Source organism: Epinephelus fuscoguttatus, linkage group LG13 (assembly GCF_011397635.1).
Source record: "Epinephelus fuscoguttatus linkage group LG13, E.fuscoguttatus.final_Chr_v1".
Lineage (NCBI taxonomy): Eukaryota > Metazoa > Chordata > Actinopteri > Perciformes > Serranidae > Epinephelus > Epinephelus fuscoguttatus.
In genome coordinates this window covers 21,925,009-21,944,769 of record NC_064764.1, presented here as the reverse complement: position 1 = coordinate 21,944,769, position 19,761 = coordinate 21,925,009, and the positions used below count along the sequence as shown (strand labels likewise).

The window sequence follows — 19,761 nt, the reverse complement described above, 5'->3', positions numbered from 1 at the left end:
GAGCTGTATTTGAGCGTCCTTGTGTGGGCAGCCTCCAGCAGTGTGGTAGGAGCGCCCTCTAGTGGACTCACCGCGGGATCTTGAAGAGGGCTTTAACTGGATGCATCTCAGCCAGTGGGGGATCTCCGTCTGCCAGCTCAATGGCCGTGATGCCGAGCGACCACACATCACAGCGGGCGTCGTAGGAGTAGTCGTACTGCTGTTCACAGGCGATGACCTGGCAACACGACACAACAGTGATCATCTGAACAACTCATTTAGATTGTCAATGACCCCTAAAATCCATCCTTTCCTCAAAACACATAAAGGAATCTACCCAAGAGGTCACTTTTTACCAGAACATTGTGTCAAATTCTTAAAATAAAGCACTTTATTAATATCACCTTGGAGAAATTGGGTGATAATTTAAAGAAAATTATATTCAAAAGGATCATAAATTTTACCTCCTTATTATAGCACTCTCTTTCTTGCTGCCTAAAATCTGGCAAAGGTACAAAACATCTATATTTATGGACTATTCAAACACTGAAAGGTAGGTCACTTCAGTTATCGGTGGTACGGGCCTCTCTTTTCCACAGTCAATAATTATAACTGACACTACATTTTACAGCTGAGTTTATTCTAATTGCCCCTGAGGTCCCTCCCTACCAGCCCAATCACCACACCTCATTTCTGCCAAAGAGTAAGCCGAGGGGCCTCAGACTCCCAGCTATTAACCTTGAGGCAACCTCAAGAGCTGTGCCCATGGAGGGGAATACACAATGACACAGGGGAGAGTTGCACAGAAATAACTTAGCCTCCCTCCCTCTCTCTCTTTGAGGCATGTACAAGAGACTTTGCTCATTTAAAATTAGAGCTGTTCTAATATCATTATTCCCACTAATACTGATCCTAATACCTGAATTTGTACGACAGCCAATACAAATAAACAAATAAATAAATTAACAGCTGTGTATTTCAGATCAAGTATGTGGAATGATTTCTATCATTGTTGTATGACATAGCACTATAAGACTGCCACCCCTCAAAATGCCTTTTACTGGTGGGACTTTCCAGTGTAAAATGTTGCTAAACTGCTGATGTGTTGCTAACATACACTATATACTGGAAATAAATTCTTTTTTGCCGCTCTGAAACAGTAGCTGCCAGTGGCTGCACAGCGCAACTTGCTGTGTAGGCTACTGTTTTAGTGCAGTGACGAAGAATTGATGTCTGGGACTACTGCTGTTTTATCCAGGTGTGAAACTACTGTAAAGTTTATTAATAAATCATGTGGTATTGGATCGGTGCGTAGATTCAATTCAGCATTTTAGGTAGTACAAGAGGTACTTCCAATACTACTATCAGTATCCAAACAACATTTTTTAAATGTTCAGTTAGGCACAAAACATGTGCTGTTTCACTGCTGCCTTATTACATATAAACATGTTTGTGTGCGTGTTTACTGAAGCGTCGACTCTGACCTCAGGAGCCATCCAAAACGGAGTCCCGACAGATGTGTTCCTCCGCAATCGTGCGCTGGTCAGTTGAGCTGAAACACCTACAATGACAAAAATAACATTTAACCACTCCTTATAGTTATTAAAATGTAGATATTAGTATGTTTATCAGTGTGAATTTGCAAAGAATAAAAACACAATTTATGACAGAGACTGAACGTTTGAATTAATCAATAAGTCCTAGCATATAATTTAGTGTGGCAACCTGCCAAGCAGTAATAATAATGGCCTATAATCATTTCAAATTATGTAGGACAGATTTTTATCAGCATGAGTCCACTTCATCTCCATGACACAGAGGACATAAACATGCCTAGGGGTGACTCAAAGTCATTTGCCATAACAGCTTTCTTTTAATATGCAAAGGATCAAATAATGCAATTTAAATGAGCAATAATAGCCTTGGGTTAAGGCTACGGTCCATGAAATAAAAATATGTTATGGTGAGCAAGGGACTAAAGTGTGGTGCACATAAAATGATTTATCCTGTGCTTGTGCTCGGCTTCACAAACAACGCTGCATGGATGTGCTGCTGACACTTCCCATAGATCAGTCAAACACCAAAAAATGCCTCATTTATCTGACAACAGAGAAAAGATAAAGCTGAGAGACATTTCTCAGACCTTGATGCATTTGTCTCTTTCCAGCAGTCCCTGAATTGGCTAAATTGCCTCTTTCAAAGACCATTACCAAAGTCAACCAGTTTGACTCCTCCCTCAGTTGTCAGGAGGATGTTGTTGCCTTTGACGTCACGATGGATAATCCGGTTGTTGTGCAAATGCTGGAGACCCTTTTAAGTTAGAGGACAGAAAACACAAGGTGCTCAGCATGAATCACCATCACATTATTAGTCATTAGTATAAATTAGAATATAATGCATCAAAAGGTTATGCCGCACAAACTATATAAAAGAACTCCCACAGCTGTTCAGAAGGAGAGACATTCATTACCGCCTGCCACACTTCCCCGGCTGAAAATAAATCCTCAGCGCACTCTCTGCATGTTTGCATCCCACCTCCTCCCTAACATTAGCAGCATTGCAGTGGGCCATCTTACCAAGAGGGCGCTGTATAAGATGTATGAGATAACGGGCTCCTGCAGACGCTGGCCTCGCATGAGCAGGCCTTTGATGAGTTCTGTGACAGAGCCGCCGTTGCACAGCTGGAAGGGAGACAGAGAAACTCCAGTGACTCGTCCATCACTCAACACTCTAGATTATGATTCATGTGGAGAGCTAGCCCACACACACAAGTCAGAGGAAGCAATGCAGCATCACATGGCCCCATGATAGCATCAGCATTCATGTAGGTGGGTTGTTGTGACAAATCGAGGCACATTTTATAACGAAAAGGGTTTCAGACAGACATATTGGACTCACAGACACAAAAATGCAGCACTTTGTCAAGAAGGTACTCTGTAGAGTTGTCTTATAAACAAATACAGTTATGCTTACATTCAGGGTTTTTTTTTTTCGATAGATTTTTAAAATATTTTGCATAAGCCAGCTAGCACATAGCTCGCTTTCTTGGTGAATGTCAAATAGCTCCACCCCTTTAGACCTGACAAGTCTTAGAGATAAATGCCAGGCCTAGCTAGTAAATGATAAGATGAGGAAAAATATCCCAAATCATTTGCTTACTCTCCTGGGAATTTTTATTTTCACCAGTTTTGTCTTCTTCTTTGTTTGTTACAACTTTCATGCACTACACATTTGCACTACTGCCCTCTGCAGATGCTAAAATGTATTGCATTACTCACGTTCTCGTGCATGTACTAGCTGACCCCAAGATAAAAACAAAACAGGAACATTCATTCATCTTCTAACCGCTTCATCCTCTTGAGGGTCGCGGGGGGGCTGGAGCCTATCCCAGCTACATCGGGCGAGAGGCAGGGTACACCCTGGACAGGTCGCCAGACTATCGCAGGGCTGACACATAGAGACAAACAACCATTCACGCTCACATTCACACCTACAGACAATTTAGAGTCTCCAATTAACCTAGTCCCCAAATCTGCATGTCTTTGGACTGTGGGAGGAAGCCGGAGTGCCTGGAGAGAACCCACGCTGACACGGGGAGAACATGCAAACTCTGCACAGAAGGGCTCCCACGCCCGGGATCGAACCGGCAACCCTCTTGCTGTGAGGCGAGAGTGCTAACCACCACACCACCGTGCCGCCCCCAAAACAGGAACATGCTCATTAAAATATTTTGTTTCTCTTAGTGGTTAGTTAGCTGAGCACAAAGACTGGAACAGCTCGCCTGGCTCCATACAAAAGTTCATCATCACCCTTTTTACATTTAAGTTTTTTTATGGCTTAGATAACAAGATATAAAGTGTTTATTAGTGAGCTTTAGAGGTGAACAGAGCCCAGGCCCCCAGGAAAGCCGGCGAAACTTGCGTCCAATTTTTCCTTGTGGCCACTTGCAGTATTGCAGGGGGAAATTCCCTTGAGGCTCAAGAACATTTTCCCCACAGACCACCATTAAAAGAGACGTCTGTAAAACTGCTGACAGGATATACAAGGTCAGTTATGACTCTTTCTATTATGAATTTTTGATTCATGGGGGTTTTATTTTTGTAAAACTTTCCTCAAGCCGAGATTTCAAAATCTGTGACGTCATCACAATTGGGGTTGCCCCCTGAAAGTTGAACCAAACGTTAGTCGACCAGAAAGGTCATTAGTCGTCAGCAAGATTTCATTGGTCGCTTAGTCACAGAAACCTTGTCAAAATAAATCAAAACCTATATGACTGGACCATGTGGGAATTTTATTTGAAAGGACAGACACAGGAAGTGGCCACGCTCAGCAGTCAGACAGTAGTCACGATAATTTCCAGGGCTGGTACCTGCAGTAATTACACAGGCTAGTTAATAACATGTCGGGCAGGAAATCCAAAGTGTGGGATCATTTTGAGAAGGTGAAGGACGAACCCAAGGTGATATGTAAACTCATCTTCACTGGTCGACTACAAACATGACGCATCATCTGAAACATGGAAGTAGCTACATGCCCATTAGCCACTTAGCACAATCATTACTGCTTTGCCGACAGCGTCATTAACAGCTGGCTCGCGCAGTGTGTGACGTGCACTTGTAGATAAAATATAGGCCTATATTAATGAAGGTTCATTAGAACGCTTTTGTATTTCTCTGTAATGTAGCACAATGTTACTGATACTATTCTCTCTCAGACCCTCAACTCAAACCATTGTGTTGCCCCGCCCAAAATATATCATTTAATAATTAAATTAATACCATAAACATGTGGGTGACTAGTCGACTAATGGCCCTAAATGACGACTACTGGTCGACTAGGAAAATTCTCAGTTGGGGGCAGCCCTAATCACAATGTTAAGTCTATGAGCCCAGCAGGAACTGGTCAGAGGGAGAAACACTACTGCCCATACTCAGTGGGCCACATATTGTGGAAGCAAACCCAGAGGCTGGAATCGTTTTGATCTAGCTAGTTATTATTATGTATTTATGATAGCGCCGAGGCTCGCCCCTGTTTCCAGTCTCTGTGCTAAGCTAAACTACCCAACTGCTGGCTGCATCTTCATATTTAGTGTGAGGGGTATCAATCTTCTCATTGAACTCTCAGCAAGAAATCAAGGAGTATTTACCTTTTAAATTAAATATAAAACTATAAGCACTGGCACACTGTTAACATTAAGCTGCTACACTGTCAGACACTAAGAGGAGCTCACCTCAAGGACCAGCCAAAGTTGTCCACCTGATAAGTTGTCTGACTTGTAGAACATGCCGTAAAACTTCACCACATTGGGGTGGTTGGACAGGGACCTCAAAATGTTGTACTCTGCTTCGATCTCCTCATCCACATCCTTTGAACAGCAACAGAAAAAAGGCAAAGTTGGAACACAGAAAAGACATTTTAACGAGATTAAATACAATAAAAATAGCATTTATGTCTACAAGTGTGAGGTTGGGTTTCATTTTGAAACAGAACACCAAGTTATAGGTAACTATAATTAGACTGCTAAAGATAGGGTTATAAAGTCAGTAACAAAGAAAGGGATGGGCCCGGGTGCTAAACTATTTCTGGAAGTGCTTTTCTATCAAAGTAAATCTCAGAGGAAGAGAAGAGCAGCAGTCAGAGAGGCAGAATTTCTCTTCCTGGATGTCTGAGTGATAGTGTCAGCACAGTCTAATCAGGGAGAGGGATGAGAGAGGAGGCAGCTTCATCTTCATGGCCATCAGGGAGGCATCATGGTGGATAGCTCTGCCAGGATGGGGATTGTTCCACTGACACAATCACAGGCACGCCTCAGACCAAGTCTCACTAGCACAATACGGTGCCAATGCAGAGGCTACAGCGGTCTTATCACACAGACAAATGGACGGATATACAGAGAGGATAAAGCCAGTGCAGCAGCTACACTTTCTGGTAAGGGTGTGTTAGACTTAACATGACAGGAAATAAATGAAAAGGGGAGACGTTGATATATATCACTGGAGCAAGTACATGTACAACTGCATCAAGATGGAGAGGAGGAAAAAGTACTGGCAACTTACTCTGTTTGAGTGGCTCACATGCTGAGACAAGTCACATAGTTATAAAGAAAAACACAATGGTTTTAGTCTTTGCTTTTTCCCTTCTGTCACAATATTATGAGTTCTTGCAGTCATGAAAAAACTGTCAAAATTAATGGTTATGGGGAACTCTACAGTGGGGAGGCACACGGAGTGATGTTAGATAAGTGTTATTTAATTTAGGCAGCAAATCAGTGCGCACTTAGTCTATCAGCTGTCCATCAAGTTTCAATTAAATGAACTACAAAGCAGTCAAGCAGTTTTATCATTACATATTATTATAATATTTATTCATAAAGACTAAGTTGGCTGAGCGTATATGCTAAGTCATAAAGAGAAGAGAATATTAGACAATAAACAAGGTAAGGTCTAATTTAAAGCAGTTACAGTTGAGTAAATGAGACTAGTCTTTAAGTTACAAAGAGGTGTTAAGTTTTTTGATTTGTTTTTTTTTTTTTTGTCTCTCTTAAAATCTTGTGTTTCCTTGTGTTAGATGTAATTAATTTTACATGTGCAGTCATGTCACATGCAGCTAGAATTCAGTTATGCAGCTAAATGAGGGAGACACAACATAGAGGCACAACAATAATACACCTTAAATGAAATCAGTGGTTCCCAACCTGGAGGTCAGGACCTAGTGAGGTAAGGGATCACGAGTTAAACCCATTTTTAACCTGACAATTAACAAGATAGGAAAGCAGGAAACCAGACTAGGAGTCTAGTGCCATGCAAACAACCCTGTAAAGCCGTACTAATGCTTAGCAGTGCTTTAAAATAAATGCAAACGTCACCATGCTAACATGCTTTCCATGACAATGCCCATATACTAATGTTTTAGCAACAGGGCTGAGCAATATTTTGATATTATATCAATGTGTCATGATATGAGACAGGATATTATCTTAGATTTTGGATATTGCAATATTGTAAGTGTTGTTATTTCCTGGTTTTAAAGGCTGCATTACTGTAAAGTCATGTAATTTTTTTGTGATTTAACTCTGGCTTCATAAGAGCAGAGGAAATCCACTTGTTGCTAGGCTAATTTATACAATGTAAAATAGCATAGGCTTGTGCTAGTAACGTTAGCATGTTACATTTCTTTGGAAAATGTGTTTAGTATAAGACAGTTTTTTTTTTGTCAGTGAATCCTGTGAAGTGTAATAGAGTCGAATTTTGTAACGTTACCTTTGTTAAATGTTGCTGTTGTCCCTGGCTTCATATGAGAAGAGGAAAAGTTCGCCAGGTGCTAGGCTAATTATACAATGTAAAATGCCATAGGCTTGTGCTAATAACGTTAGCATTTTGTATTTGTGGGGAAAATGTGTCAAGCAAAAGACAAGAACTTGTCTTAAAATGCTGCGAGTTATAGTGAAGCCGATTTGTGTAGTTGTAATTGAAATTGTCTCTAGTATGCCGTGTTTAATGTGTGTTTTGAATTAACTAAACTTTACAGCACTTCACAGAAACCTCCGTCGCCCACTAGTATTTTGGAGGTGTAACTGTAGGGTGACACAGACACACCACTGCACAAGTATAAATGCTCACAATGGCGTAGGCTACATGTAGGGTCTGCCGCATAAGTATACATTTAGAAATTATTATTTATCAATAATATATAATAATATTATATATATATATATATATATATATATATATATATATATATATATATAATAATAATTTATTTTTCTCCACATCGCCCAGCCCTATTTTGCAGGTATAATGTCTACCAAGTTCACCTCTTAGTTTAGCATGTTAGCATGTTACCATTTACTAACGAGCACTAAAGCACAGATGAGGCGTATGGTTGCTAGATGAAAAATCAGAGGGTCACCAAAGTCATAGGATTCATCCTCTGAACATTGTGGATATCTAACTCCATGGCAAAGATTTTAGGTCTGGGCCAAAGTGATGGACCGGCCTACCTATCATTACCATAGGGTCACACCACGAGCATGGCTACAAAATGTTTGCTAAACAAACTTCTATTCAGTTCACATTCCTCTGCTCTTTGCTTTAGCTGTTTGGGTCTTAACCCATACAACCCTTGATGATGGTCTGCAAGTACTTTTAATTAAAGGGGCGACAAGCCAGAAAGGTTGGAAACCACTGCATTAAATGACTGAGTGAATGTGTTAACTGGACACTCTGACTGATTATATTACTACCTTTGGATTAATACTTTATATAATGAAGCCTGGCAGGTTCTGTAGCATCTATAGAGCCAGCATGAGTTAGCTCAAACAGCTTGTGAGGTCTGCAACGTAATGGTTATTATGCAATGCAGCCTGATTATGCAACTGAAACCAGACGACATGCAGCAGCCACAGCGGTTCTGAATTCTGCAAAAGGTTTCACAGTAAACATGACTTACATTGATCGGGTCCAGGACTTTCACTGCTGCCTGACTCCCATCCTTCTTGTTGGTCACTCTGTAGACTTTGCCATATGTTCCTTTACCAATGGTCTCCACTATATCCCAGTTACCTGATGGATCGCCCAGGTTCTCCATGCCAATCATGCTGGACTTGTAAGGATACAGTCCATACAGTGACCTCCTAGAGGATGAGCACAATCGCAGATGAAATATCTCTTCAAAATAAAGACAAAGACAAAATAAAAAAAAATAATTCTTGATTAAAATACCTTTGCAGTGGAGCAAAAACGTAATAGAAATTGAGAAAGATGTTAATGCTTTTCTAATACCTCATACTTACTCCCACAAAAATAAACCTTCTTGTGAATAACTCAACAGTTTAGCCTCAACAGACTTTTACACTGTCACAGCAGGACAGAAAAACACATTGTCTCCCAGTCTGTGTCACACAGAAGCAAGTAATTAAAATGAAAAAGTACAACTGTGTAAAGCTGTGTATGTATAGCACAGAGCAGTACATTTATTCCCAAGGGCCCTCTCATTCAGCTCAGTGAAACGACTACATTCGCCAAGGGAGCCACTTAACGGGTCTAAAGCAGGAGAAATCAGAGCAAAAACAAAGCTGTAGGTGGAGATGACGGTACTCTACTTACATGGCGAGTGTTATTTTCTTCTGACTCATCGGGGCTGAGAAAAATTACAACTAAAGAGTCTCTTGTGTTCATAATATAACAGCACCAGTAGCAACAGCAATTGCTTCCTCAAGAGGACGGGCAACAAGTGGCATCTCTCAGAGACACTGAATTAGCCCTCTCCACGGGGGCCTTGTCACTGCACACTAAGAAGTGCAATCTCCTCAAGATCAATTGGATTGGACAGAGATTAACTTGACCAGTGCCGTCCTGAATGAGCAGTGAACCAGCACCACTGTGTTTCACAAAATGATCATTGTGTAAAGTGTTTTATAAAGTGATTATTACAAGGTTAGAAGGACTAATGATCAACAGTGACGCAAAAAGCCTGATATAAATCATCCTTTAGGGCCACAAGTGATGTTTCTGTGATCAAATACAGCACGTAGAGACCAACGATGCAAAGCATTAAGTGTCAAAACAGCTGAGACAGAACAACATGATGGATTAGGAACTGATAGTGCCATGTTGGGATACATGCATCCTATTTTTTTCAAAGTGACACATATTCCAGATTAGCATGATGGAGAGGAATGTCTGTGTACGATCTCACGAGCGCTCCACTTGTCATAAACGTGTTATGCATCACTGTGTGACCCTGAGGGAGGGACATCGAGATCAGCAGACTGATGTGGAAAAACGTGAATAATGTTTAACCCTCAGAAGCCGTGGCAACTCGCACGTGAGGACAGATTTATGAAATGTTGTGCATGCAGGTTGAGCAATGGCATCCGGGTAGATATTAGATGGATATGCAGTTAGTCTGTGGGGACGTTCAAATGTGCAGCACTGATATCCTTCACGGTGTCCTTCAAGGAGACATAGCTCAGTAGCAGAAGCCATAGTTAAATATTAAAATAATTATTACACAAGACAACACTTTACTACAAGTATGGTTTCATCATCCCTAAACTCATCACTGTATCTTGTATGCTCGGGTTGGCTGGCTCTATTTTAATTGGCATTCTCTTGTTTACAAAGCTATTCTTGGCCTACTTCCAGCATATTTATGTGTGTACATTAAGCAAAAAATCAAAAATGGCTGCTCTACGTTCACAGAACATGTTTTTATTGTCTGTACTAAGGGTATGTACAGAGTTTGGCAAGCAAGCATTTATGTATGCAGCTCCTTATATGTGTAATCTTCTGCAGAAGGACTTCAAGTTGCACTCTTTGGTTCCTCTCGGCCATTTCAAAGCACTGTTGCAGGATTTTTGTACACAGTCATTTATATGCCAATGTCACAGTGTGTCTTAGCTGGTCTTTGTAATTGTGTAGTTGCCCTTTCTGTGTCTTTATGGTTCACTTCTAGTATTCTAGTTTTGTTCTATGCTGTCTGTCTCAGCCAGGACACTCTTGAAAAAGAGATTTTTAATCTCAAGAGGTTTTTCTGGTTAAATAAATAAAAAATCTTCAGTCTCATAATCCATCATTGATTGTTTTGTAGCTAATCAGCTATCTTAAACGGTCAGTGCATAATGCATCACGCCTGCCTCATTGATCAGCAACATCCAGACCTGTTTACTTGCTGTCGTTCTGTTTTGTAACATGTGTCTGCATCCACAGCGTACTTCGAACGCATCCCCAGTCACCTTTTGCCAAGATACCTTCACTAACTTTTAAAGCAGACAGCTCATATTCCTCTACAGCGGCTTTTTGTCTCTAATGACCGGCTGCATCAGATACCTGCTCTAAAATATCTACTTTTCCTGTGACTCACAAACAGACGTTTAGGCCTCAGATGTGCAGCTGCAGATCAGTGAGACTGTTTTATGTGAATTAGTGGCTAATGTCTATTACTGTGCAAGCATCTTTCTCTGCAACAGCTTTTAAAACAGTAGGAAGTACAAGCTGTTAAAGCAAAACACAACAACTAGACTTCAACATCAGATTGTGCATCAGTGACGCAGGATTTTAGGTCACACAGCACACATAATTTCACCAACTGCTCATACATCAGTCATAAAAAAGACATTGACTTCCTAGTGAGAGTCTGCAACCATCACCTACAAAGACCCAAAGTGTTCATCTACTCTTCTGAGTCTATTCGTTATTCAAAATACTTCAAAGATCAACACAGCTAAGATCATAAAGCCAAGAGTCACACATACCTGTTTCTGTGAAAGTGTTTGTCTCTTCCTCACACCAAAACGCTCCAGTTTAATTCATGCTAATCTAAAGGGATTAATAATTCACCAGTAATCTGCAACCTGATCTGCAGCACTGTTAAATATTTAGGTGGCAGATGTATCCACTCATAAAGGCGGCTGTTATGAAGCATCTCAGGTTGCACACAGGTTACCAGGAAGTTTGTGATAGTTGCTACGTCACATGACTGCTGTGTGTCTCTCCCCTCTGTACATAATGTTCTGAACTGTCAACACCCAGCTGTTTCTACTTCATCTGACACTCATATTAGTTCCTTCCTTGTAAACTAGTGACAACAATATAATAAGCATCACTGCAACCTATAGTGTGTTGTGGCAGAAGGATCCCCCTCAGCTGAAGACAATCTGTCCATAAAGTCCAATATAAGTCCAGAACTCAAATGTTAAGACTCATTGTAAGAAATTATGATAGTCTGGTGTCCTTAACAATATATATGTATCCACAAAACAGAGCCTCTATGCTGAGTGACAGTCACTAAAAACAAGATGTTATTCCACCTGAAAAACTGTGACACTGGATGTTGCTGTTGCTAAGTTTAAAGCCCCGGGGATTTTATGAAGTGGAGGATAGTCACACCAGCTGGAAAGAGCTTTAGTGTTGCAGAACTTGCTCCTGGAAAAGCTTAAACTTTTTGAACGTGTTCTACACTGGATGTTCCCAGACTGTTTCTATCATGCCCCCCTATGGAGGCCAAAAGGATTTCAAGCCGTCTCACCCCAACTGCCTCCTTGGCACATAAATATTTTATTAACTTTTGACAATGCTGGGGAAACTAGTAGCAAAATGAGTCAAGGTGAATTTAAAGGTACACTGTGCAGGATTTTGATATAAATTAATAGAAAAGTAATTCCTCTCAATTATCACTTATGACCCACAACGTGTGTGGTGGTGTATTAATCTGCAGAGACTCTGCCTGTTTCTTATTTTCTCCTTATTTTTGCCGTGGTCAGGATGTGAGGTGAGGTCAGGACTTTATGAAAAGGTAGCAACAGGGTGCCAGACAGTATAAACAGACAGAGCGCCACAAGAAATGAATTTATAGCAAGGCAAAATGCCAAGCAGCAAAGCTTGGTCTGAAACGAGAGTGAATCTGCAGTTGGCTTACACTTTCAGTTTTGCTGGCAATACTGTTCACAAGCAGCGGCCAAAAATTCCTGCATTATATACCTTGAATTGAAATAGCATTACCAAGAACACGGACAGCATGTTTCTTGTTAAGCATCAGTGTTAGGGCTGCACTATATTTCTATTTTTTAATCATTATCATGATGTCTTTGAGATAGCTGAAAGAGAACATCAGTAGAAAACTGCACTTTCAAATGTAAATATCATTCTCTTTTTTTATAGGTTCCTTTTGTGTTCAGTTCAATGTTCAATTTGTTGGGATAATTTGCTTATATTATTTAAAATTAACAAGCAATCTGTTGTATTTTAGCAGTATAGTGCAAGCTGCAGGCAGAACTGAGTACACTTTAATATCTGTCTGTGTCTTATAAGTAATGTGGTTATCCTAACATTTAAGAGCATTACTGCATGCTGCATATTTTCCTCATGTAGCCCTAATTAGTGTCTGTTGTGCAAAATTATTTTTTATTATTATTATTATTAAACTTTTGTCAAATCTTTTTCCTCCTCTGGACATAAAAATCCACCTGTTTAACATCTGTAGACATATATAACCTGTGTGGAGGGGTAGCGAAGAAACATTGTTGTTTTAAGAGGTCTAAAAACTGAAAAGTTTGGGAACCATTTAACCAGACAGCAAGTCAGGCTTATTTTTCTTGACTTCTGTTTGACCGATGTGTTTGTGACCCTGAGACAGCCATCATAGCACTTTTGTTTAGTGTTTCCACATTAGGCAGACTAACTCAACTTCAATTCCCATCCACAAATATATTTTTTGTCTTATTGTCACAAAGCAAAGAGAGAACCCAAATGCTGTTCTTTTAAATGACGGGGAGTCACGTCGTTGCTGCTTTAGAACAGGACACCACAGGTCCTAGATGGCAGCGCTCAGGTTACCCTTTGTTTACCATACTGTGTGAGCATATCTGGAACAGGGACATTGTGTCTGGTGTTCAGGAGCTTCTCTGTGACAGTGAAATTGTTTTTAAAAAATCCATCATCAAAGTACATATAAAAACACTGGACTTTGTGTATAAACTGGGCTATGTGCATGGTTATGTGCTGCTTTGTGATATTAGTAATGGAGATTCTTCTCATGCTAAATAATTTATGCCCCCATAACATTTGCATTTACGGTGCATCTGCATAATTCCAAGTTGCAGTGATGGTTGGAGGTGGTAGCAGCTTCAGATGATGTGAACAGCTGCAGCGCGGGGACCGGCTTTGTCACCAGAAACAGTGCAAAGTAAAAGTGAGTAATCTAATTTTCTGCTTCCATCAAACACGCACAATCCCACCCTCTCTGGTAAAGCCTTGCGGGAACTCCACTTGGTAAACCCTTTGGTAAATCCGTGGAGAAGAAAAAAAAAAAACTCTGGACTATAATCCCTTTTAAGGGGATGTGAAGAGGCTTTGCAGTAAACCTCCAGTAGCCACGAGCCAGGCCGAAAGCACTGTGCCCTTGTTCTCACCCTGGATGACCAAAGTCTCACACGACCAGAAACAAACACATTTTCTTTTTTTAGTTAAGCCCCCTCAGATCAGCAGTCCACCTGCATGATTAATAATCCCCAAGTGACAAATTTGGATACACAAAACATCAACCTAATTAACAGGAAGCCAACATCATCATTAAAATAATCAACCTAAAAACCTGCACCACTGACAGAAATTAATCTCTGTCATCTAATCACAAATATCACAGCTGTTTCAGCAGCGACGGTGATATGATGCAGTGTAACACCGTGCAGTGCACTGTTTGTTTAAATAAACACAGCTAACAATGTTACACACTGACTGATGTGATGTAAACTGATACAAGTACAAGTACAAGTTCATTAAAGGAGCTGTATGCGACATTTAGAGCATATCTATGATTCAGAGTCTGAGCCGGGATTGTCTGCACACGGTTCTCAACATGGCTTATCTGTCAGCTAGCAGCTAAAGGCGCTAATAGCACAAGCAGTGTTGACAATGGCAACAGTGCTCTGAGAGCTAATAGTGTTAACCTGGGGGAACTGAAGGGTGGACACTATGCTTTCACGACACCATATGAGCACAGTCCAGTGCAGCAGCTCACCAGTGGGATATACCAAGCAGCAACCTCTGGGGCTGAAGAGTGAAGCCAAGACAGAAGTGCCAAAAACTGCAGTTCCTTGGATGGCCACTTGAGGCTGACTCCAGAAGGCGGTCAATCCCCAGAGACCCCCATGTTAGTATGCCCAACTTAACAGCAGATATAAATATGTTAACAGCCTAGAACAAGAAATGCTTTTGGTATCTATTGGTAATTTCTCCCTTCATGACAACTGTACAGGGGTGAATATTTATGTAATTCACCCCTTTACATTTTATTGAAGGTTTTGCACAACTAAGGTGGGCCGCTTTGAGTGACAGGCTGTCTGCTGATATTGTCCTCGGCTTCTCAGTCAGATCCACCACTCACTCCTCGGCAGATCCAGTTTCTCATCCAACTATGGTCACTTTGAGCTCCAAAAACCAAGATGGTGATGGTAGAAATGCCTAACTCGAGGCTTCAAAATGGGAGTCCACAAACCAGTGGGTGACATCACAGTAGCTACGTGCATTACAGAGAGACTCACATGCACTAACACGCACACGCGACTGGACTGTCAACCACAACAACCAACAGAGAAGCTCCGATTACAGCACACACAGAGGGAGCCTGACCTCATTCTCTGCTCAGGACCCCATTACTTCACTTCACTACATCCTTATAAAGGATATAGCTGTTTGCTGGTATATTCAAGCTCTTAATGTCATAAAAAGCTCTTTTAAGGTTGCACAGACTGAATCATATTCTGTTCTGTTGCATCATTCAAACAAAGCTAAGAAATAAAACTACATGTGTCTGTATTCTAAATCTGCTTTGGCTCAGTTTTTATATCAAGGGTTTCAGAGTGCAAAACTCTCAATGCAAAGAGCCCAAATAACTTCTTATTCTCATCTTGAATTACAAAATACCAAAATAAACATTAAGCTACATGCTCAGTCCTCAGAATACAGCCACCTCTTATTAGGTTAAGTTTGTTATTACTAAGCATACAGATCACTGAATACCTGCAATAGATTCCCCTGATTTTAGCAAAAATTGATTTTAGGATATTTACCTCACCACCACTGATTTATATTTTAAATACAATTTATTTCCTTTTGACTTACTGTCAAAATGCTGCGCTGCATTTAGTGTCTGCTACAGTCATGTAAACTGTGGTTTAATATTATGTTCCCCAGCTTTACATTATAGCCTCACATACTGTGGTTGATACAGGACAGAGAAACTGAAGTAATACAGTATAATACAAAAACAATAATTTTGCCTTTATGAATGTGGGGTTTTCTGACTGTAGACTTTATTATTTACATTTACACCAAAACTCAATACTCATCAGGTAAAAACAAAAGAAGTTAAGACACTGAATAATTTGAAATACTGGCTTTTGGATAATCTGATACAGATTCTTTTGAACTGAAGCTGCTGGATGACAATATTTCTCACAATGTTCAGAATCTTTAAATATGACCACAGAAAGTATTCTGCATATATAAGTATACTGTTTCAATTGCTCATGAAACCTGGCACCTCTTAGCCTTCACATGTGCATCAATATTAGGTGTGCAAAGTCATCATGTGGGCCGGATTGGACCCTCTGGCGGGCCGATTCTGGCCCCCAGGCCGTATGTTTGACACCCCTGACATTAAGCATATCTTCCTCACATCATGCAGCTCTAAGAAACAGATGTTTTCATTTTATGTGCTACCTGAGAGTTTGACAATACTGTATCATAAGAGTATCATATTTTTGTATCATAGTTTTGCAGATGAAACAAAAATCTGTGGTGAAAACTGAGCCAAAGCAATTGTAAAATATAGGTATAAGTGTGTGACGCTCTAGGTCAACTGTACTTTTGAGCACATTTGTATGTTTTCTCACATTATTTTTCCTTTCACTTCACTGTTTGGCAATGTTTTTTTTTTTTTTAAAGTTTAAAGGATCTTCTTAACAAAGCAGTTCACGCTATACTATCAGTGAGCACCACTGTATGCACAGTATTTCACAATGCAAAGCCTTTAAGTAAAGTAGCATTAGCTTTACAATAATCCAGACAGGCTGACAGTGTAAGTCCTGCGTGCATTTTCTGCAGGCCAACTGATGAGAAACATGAGTCCTACCTTGAGTTTGCAGCCTCCGTATTTCCATCTCTAAAATCTGCAAAACAGGGAAAAGTGTTTCAGACATCAGCTGATCACTGCTCAGTCTTGCATCCATCTCTGTGTATCTGGGTCAACAGAGTCAACTCTGTAGAAAGTTTCACACAAACCTCACTGTTATTACTTATAACTAACAACTCTTTAGGTGCAGCTTACCGTCCATAGCAACATATCCGAACTGATTTCCCTGTTTACTCAGTGCAGGCTTTTAATTATTAACAGTGCAGACATCTGAGCATGTTGTCCTGCAGACCGGAAGCTCTAAGCTGACCACTATCACCTTCAATGGTCTATTTATGCAGTGTGAGGAGGCAGTATACCTACCTGGACAGGGTGCAAATGAGGAAATGTCCAGTGATGTTCTCTGTGGCACCGCCTCTAACACCAGCATCTTCTCAGATGAAACCTGTTGCACATTCTCGGTGGTTTACCCCAGAAAAACTCCTCTGCTGGTCCATGCTGCATTTGTGTTCTCTTTGCCTAATTGGCAGAAAGAGGCGGCTTTGTGTGGCCATTGGTCATTACCCAGAGGGCCTCCCTTGTTTGTCAAACTTCGACCCAATTATCCTCAAAGTGCTCAGTCACATGGCAATGACATTTCTCTCTCATACTCTGAAAGGGGCAGTGGGCAAGTTGGATAAACAAGAAATAACCTCACAGCATTCCTGTGTGTAGTTTTACTAATAAAGCTTTGTTTTCTGCAGGGTGTTTGCAAGTATCAGACACTTGAATTGAATGCATTAAAGACACTTTCAAGGTAATTTTCTGACCAAATTTAAGACAAATCTTTGGATAAGTCATCATTTTCTTACTCAAGCATTTGAGGTTAGTGTTAGTAAAAAGGTAGGGTGTGTGTGGTCCTGTGCACATGTAGGTTTTATGTAGGAATATGGTCATAAGAGTGAATTTAGTTAATCTACATTTTGCCAACAGATACGCTAAAGTATAAAGTAAAAATACAGCATAAGGTTGAATGGTAGGTTTAAATATTGCTGTGTTTTTGTAACCTTAGAGTGAGCCTTTTGTATCTACATGAGGAGCAGGACCTGTCCCCAGGAGGTCGCCATGCTGTTTCTACAGAAGCCCAGAATGGACAAACCAAACGTTCTAAAGCCATCCGCGTTCTTGTCAGCCACCATACTTTTCCTACAAGCTTGGCACATGGGAAAAGTTTAGCTCTGCAAACTCACCTTAATCCATCAACTGCATGCTTAAAGGGATAATTCATAACATAAGTGAGGTTGTGTGGGGTACTTAGGGACTGTTGGTTACTTATGAGAGGGGAGGTGGTGGTGCTAAAAGGGGGAGGCATGTCAGATAAATTTTAAAGCACTGGGGAGGGACTTATGTTTTTTTTTATTTTTGGCTTAAGGGAAGGGCATACAAATTTAAGTGGTTGTATTTTGTATTTATTTTACTACAGATTTTTAGAGAAAACATGCAGGTGGGTTTGGAGGGCAGGGGGAAGAGTGAAAAACCAAAGCTTTTTTTCAACCCCAGGATTTTGTCTTTTAAGTTTAGAACATCAAAGGGTATGTTTTAAAAATCTAATAAATAATTCATGGTTCAATTTTTTTGCCAGTCACTCACTGAAGCTCAAGGAAAAATATAAAAATAAATAAATAAATACATAAACATAAAAGAAGTCACACCCAGCTACCCCCTACTCTGATAAGTAAAGAACAATCCCTTATCCATAGGAAGCATATTACCTACAGTAGATGTCAGTCTGCAGGCCCGCAGTTTTAAGAAGCAGCCTGGAGTCATGTAAGCTAAGCGATCTACTGCTGTGGAGGGGTCAGCGTGAAAACATATTTTAGCAACCTAAACAAATTATCAGTTTAAATGTATGCTATTTTCATTGCTTTACCTTAATGTTAGATTAATTTCCAATGGGAGAATGATGTTGTTATATTGCTTTCATCAAAGCCAGACTCCACTGAGAAAAGCAGTGAATTAACACCTCTGAACACAGGAGCTGCTGGTCTACCACTGCCTCAAACTGATTTTTTTGTTTGTGTTATTGTGTGATTTCGGCCTTTAAAAGGGTGAGTTCGGATTCACCAAGGTCACACAGTAACACAAAATAACTTACTGATCAATGCAGCGGTGGTAGACCAGCCGCTCCTGTGTTTAACAAGCTTAAATTACTGTTTTTTTTGTTTTTTTAATTGAGTCTGGTGGCTTTGACGAGAGCAAAGATGGGAGACTGAGGCTATTAACAGCTTCATCACTGATACTGGCTGTCTGACAGAAAGGTAAAGCAGTGAAAATACTATCAGTCTAGAGTACACTTAAACTAATATTGATTTCATTGAGGTGGGACTTTTTTTTAGGTGGCTAAAATACATTTTGTTGCTGGCCCACCATCCACAACAGGACATTACTTCGCTTCAGTGTCAGTACTCTGGCCTGCTTCTCCAAACTGGGGAGCGTGCAGACTGACATTTACTGTAGGTAATACACTGACTATGGATCCCATACCCACTTCATACCCCATACAACCCCACTTCAAAAAGTTCAAACTATCCCTTTCAGAACTTTTGAAGATCATTTTTAACCTTTCAACCAAATTTAAGACTGATTTTTGGACATCGTTGTTTTTTTATTCAAACATAGCAGGTAAGTATAAAAGTAAGTCGTACAGTATAGAATTTGGTCCTGTGCAGGGGTAGGTGATATGTAAGAATATGGTTATTAGAGTGAGGTAGGTTAATCTACATTTTACCAACTGGTAGGTGCAAGTTGGGTCAAGCCAGGTAATTTTTACGAAAAGAGAAAAAACACCTAAACTTCTGAAGACTACCATTGGCGTTACTTTTAGAAATGGTTATATCTGCTATATTTCTATAGACAAAATGTGCTGCCAAGTAAAATGCTTTGACAAAAAAAAAAAAAAAAAAAAAATTAAAATATGGATACATTAAATTAGATAAATGTTTGTGGCAATTAGAAATTTCTCACAAATTCAAGACTATTAAGTGACTTTTAGGATCCAATATTTATAAAATTGAATTTAAGAAATTTTAAGACTTTTTACAGACCTGCAGACACCCTGTTATAACTCTAAATAAAACTGGAAACTAACCCACTTAAAACTAGTGTACACTG

The 19,761-nt window shown here is 40.1% G+C and overlaps 1 protein-coding gene across 1 annotated transcript in view; it reads right to left on the bottom strand.

The window, feature by feature from the left end:
- Nucleotides 1-17,076, bottom strand: part of myo3b (myosin IIIB) — an 89,770-nt gene extending 72,694 nt beyond the window's left edge. Inside the window, exons 1-8 of the mRNA XM_049594820.1 lie at nt 16,975-17,076; nt 16,612-16,648; nt 8,428-8,611; nt 5,210-5,344; nt 2,556-2,660; nt 2,190-2,289; nt 1,464-1,540; nt 72-217 (exon numbers count right to left, since the gene is read on the bottom strand). Coding sequence (XP_049450777.1) covers nt 72-217; nt 1,464-1,540; nt 2,190-2,289; nt 2,556-2,660; nt 5,210-5,344; nt 8,428-8,611; nt 16,612-16,648; nt 16,975-17,041 — 851 coding nt within the window. The 5' untranslated portion in view covers nt 17,042-17,076. The remainder of the gene's footprint in view (nt 1-71; nt 218-1,463; nt 1,541-2,189; nt 2,290-2,555; nt 2,661-5,209; nt 5,345-8,427; nt 8,612-16,611; nt 16,649-16,974) is intronic.
- Nucleotides 17,077-19,761: the final 2,685 nt, after the last annotated feature.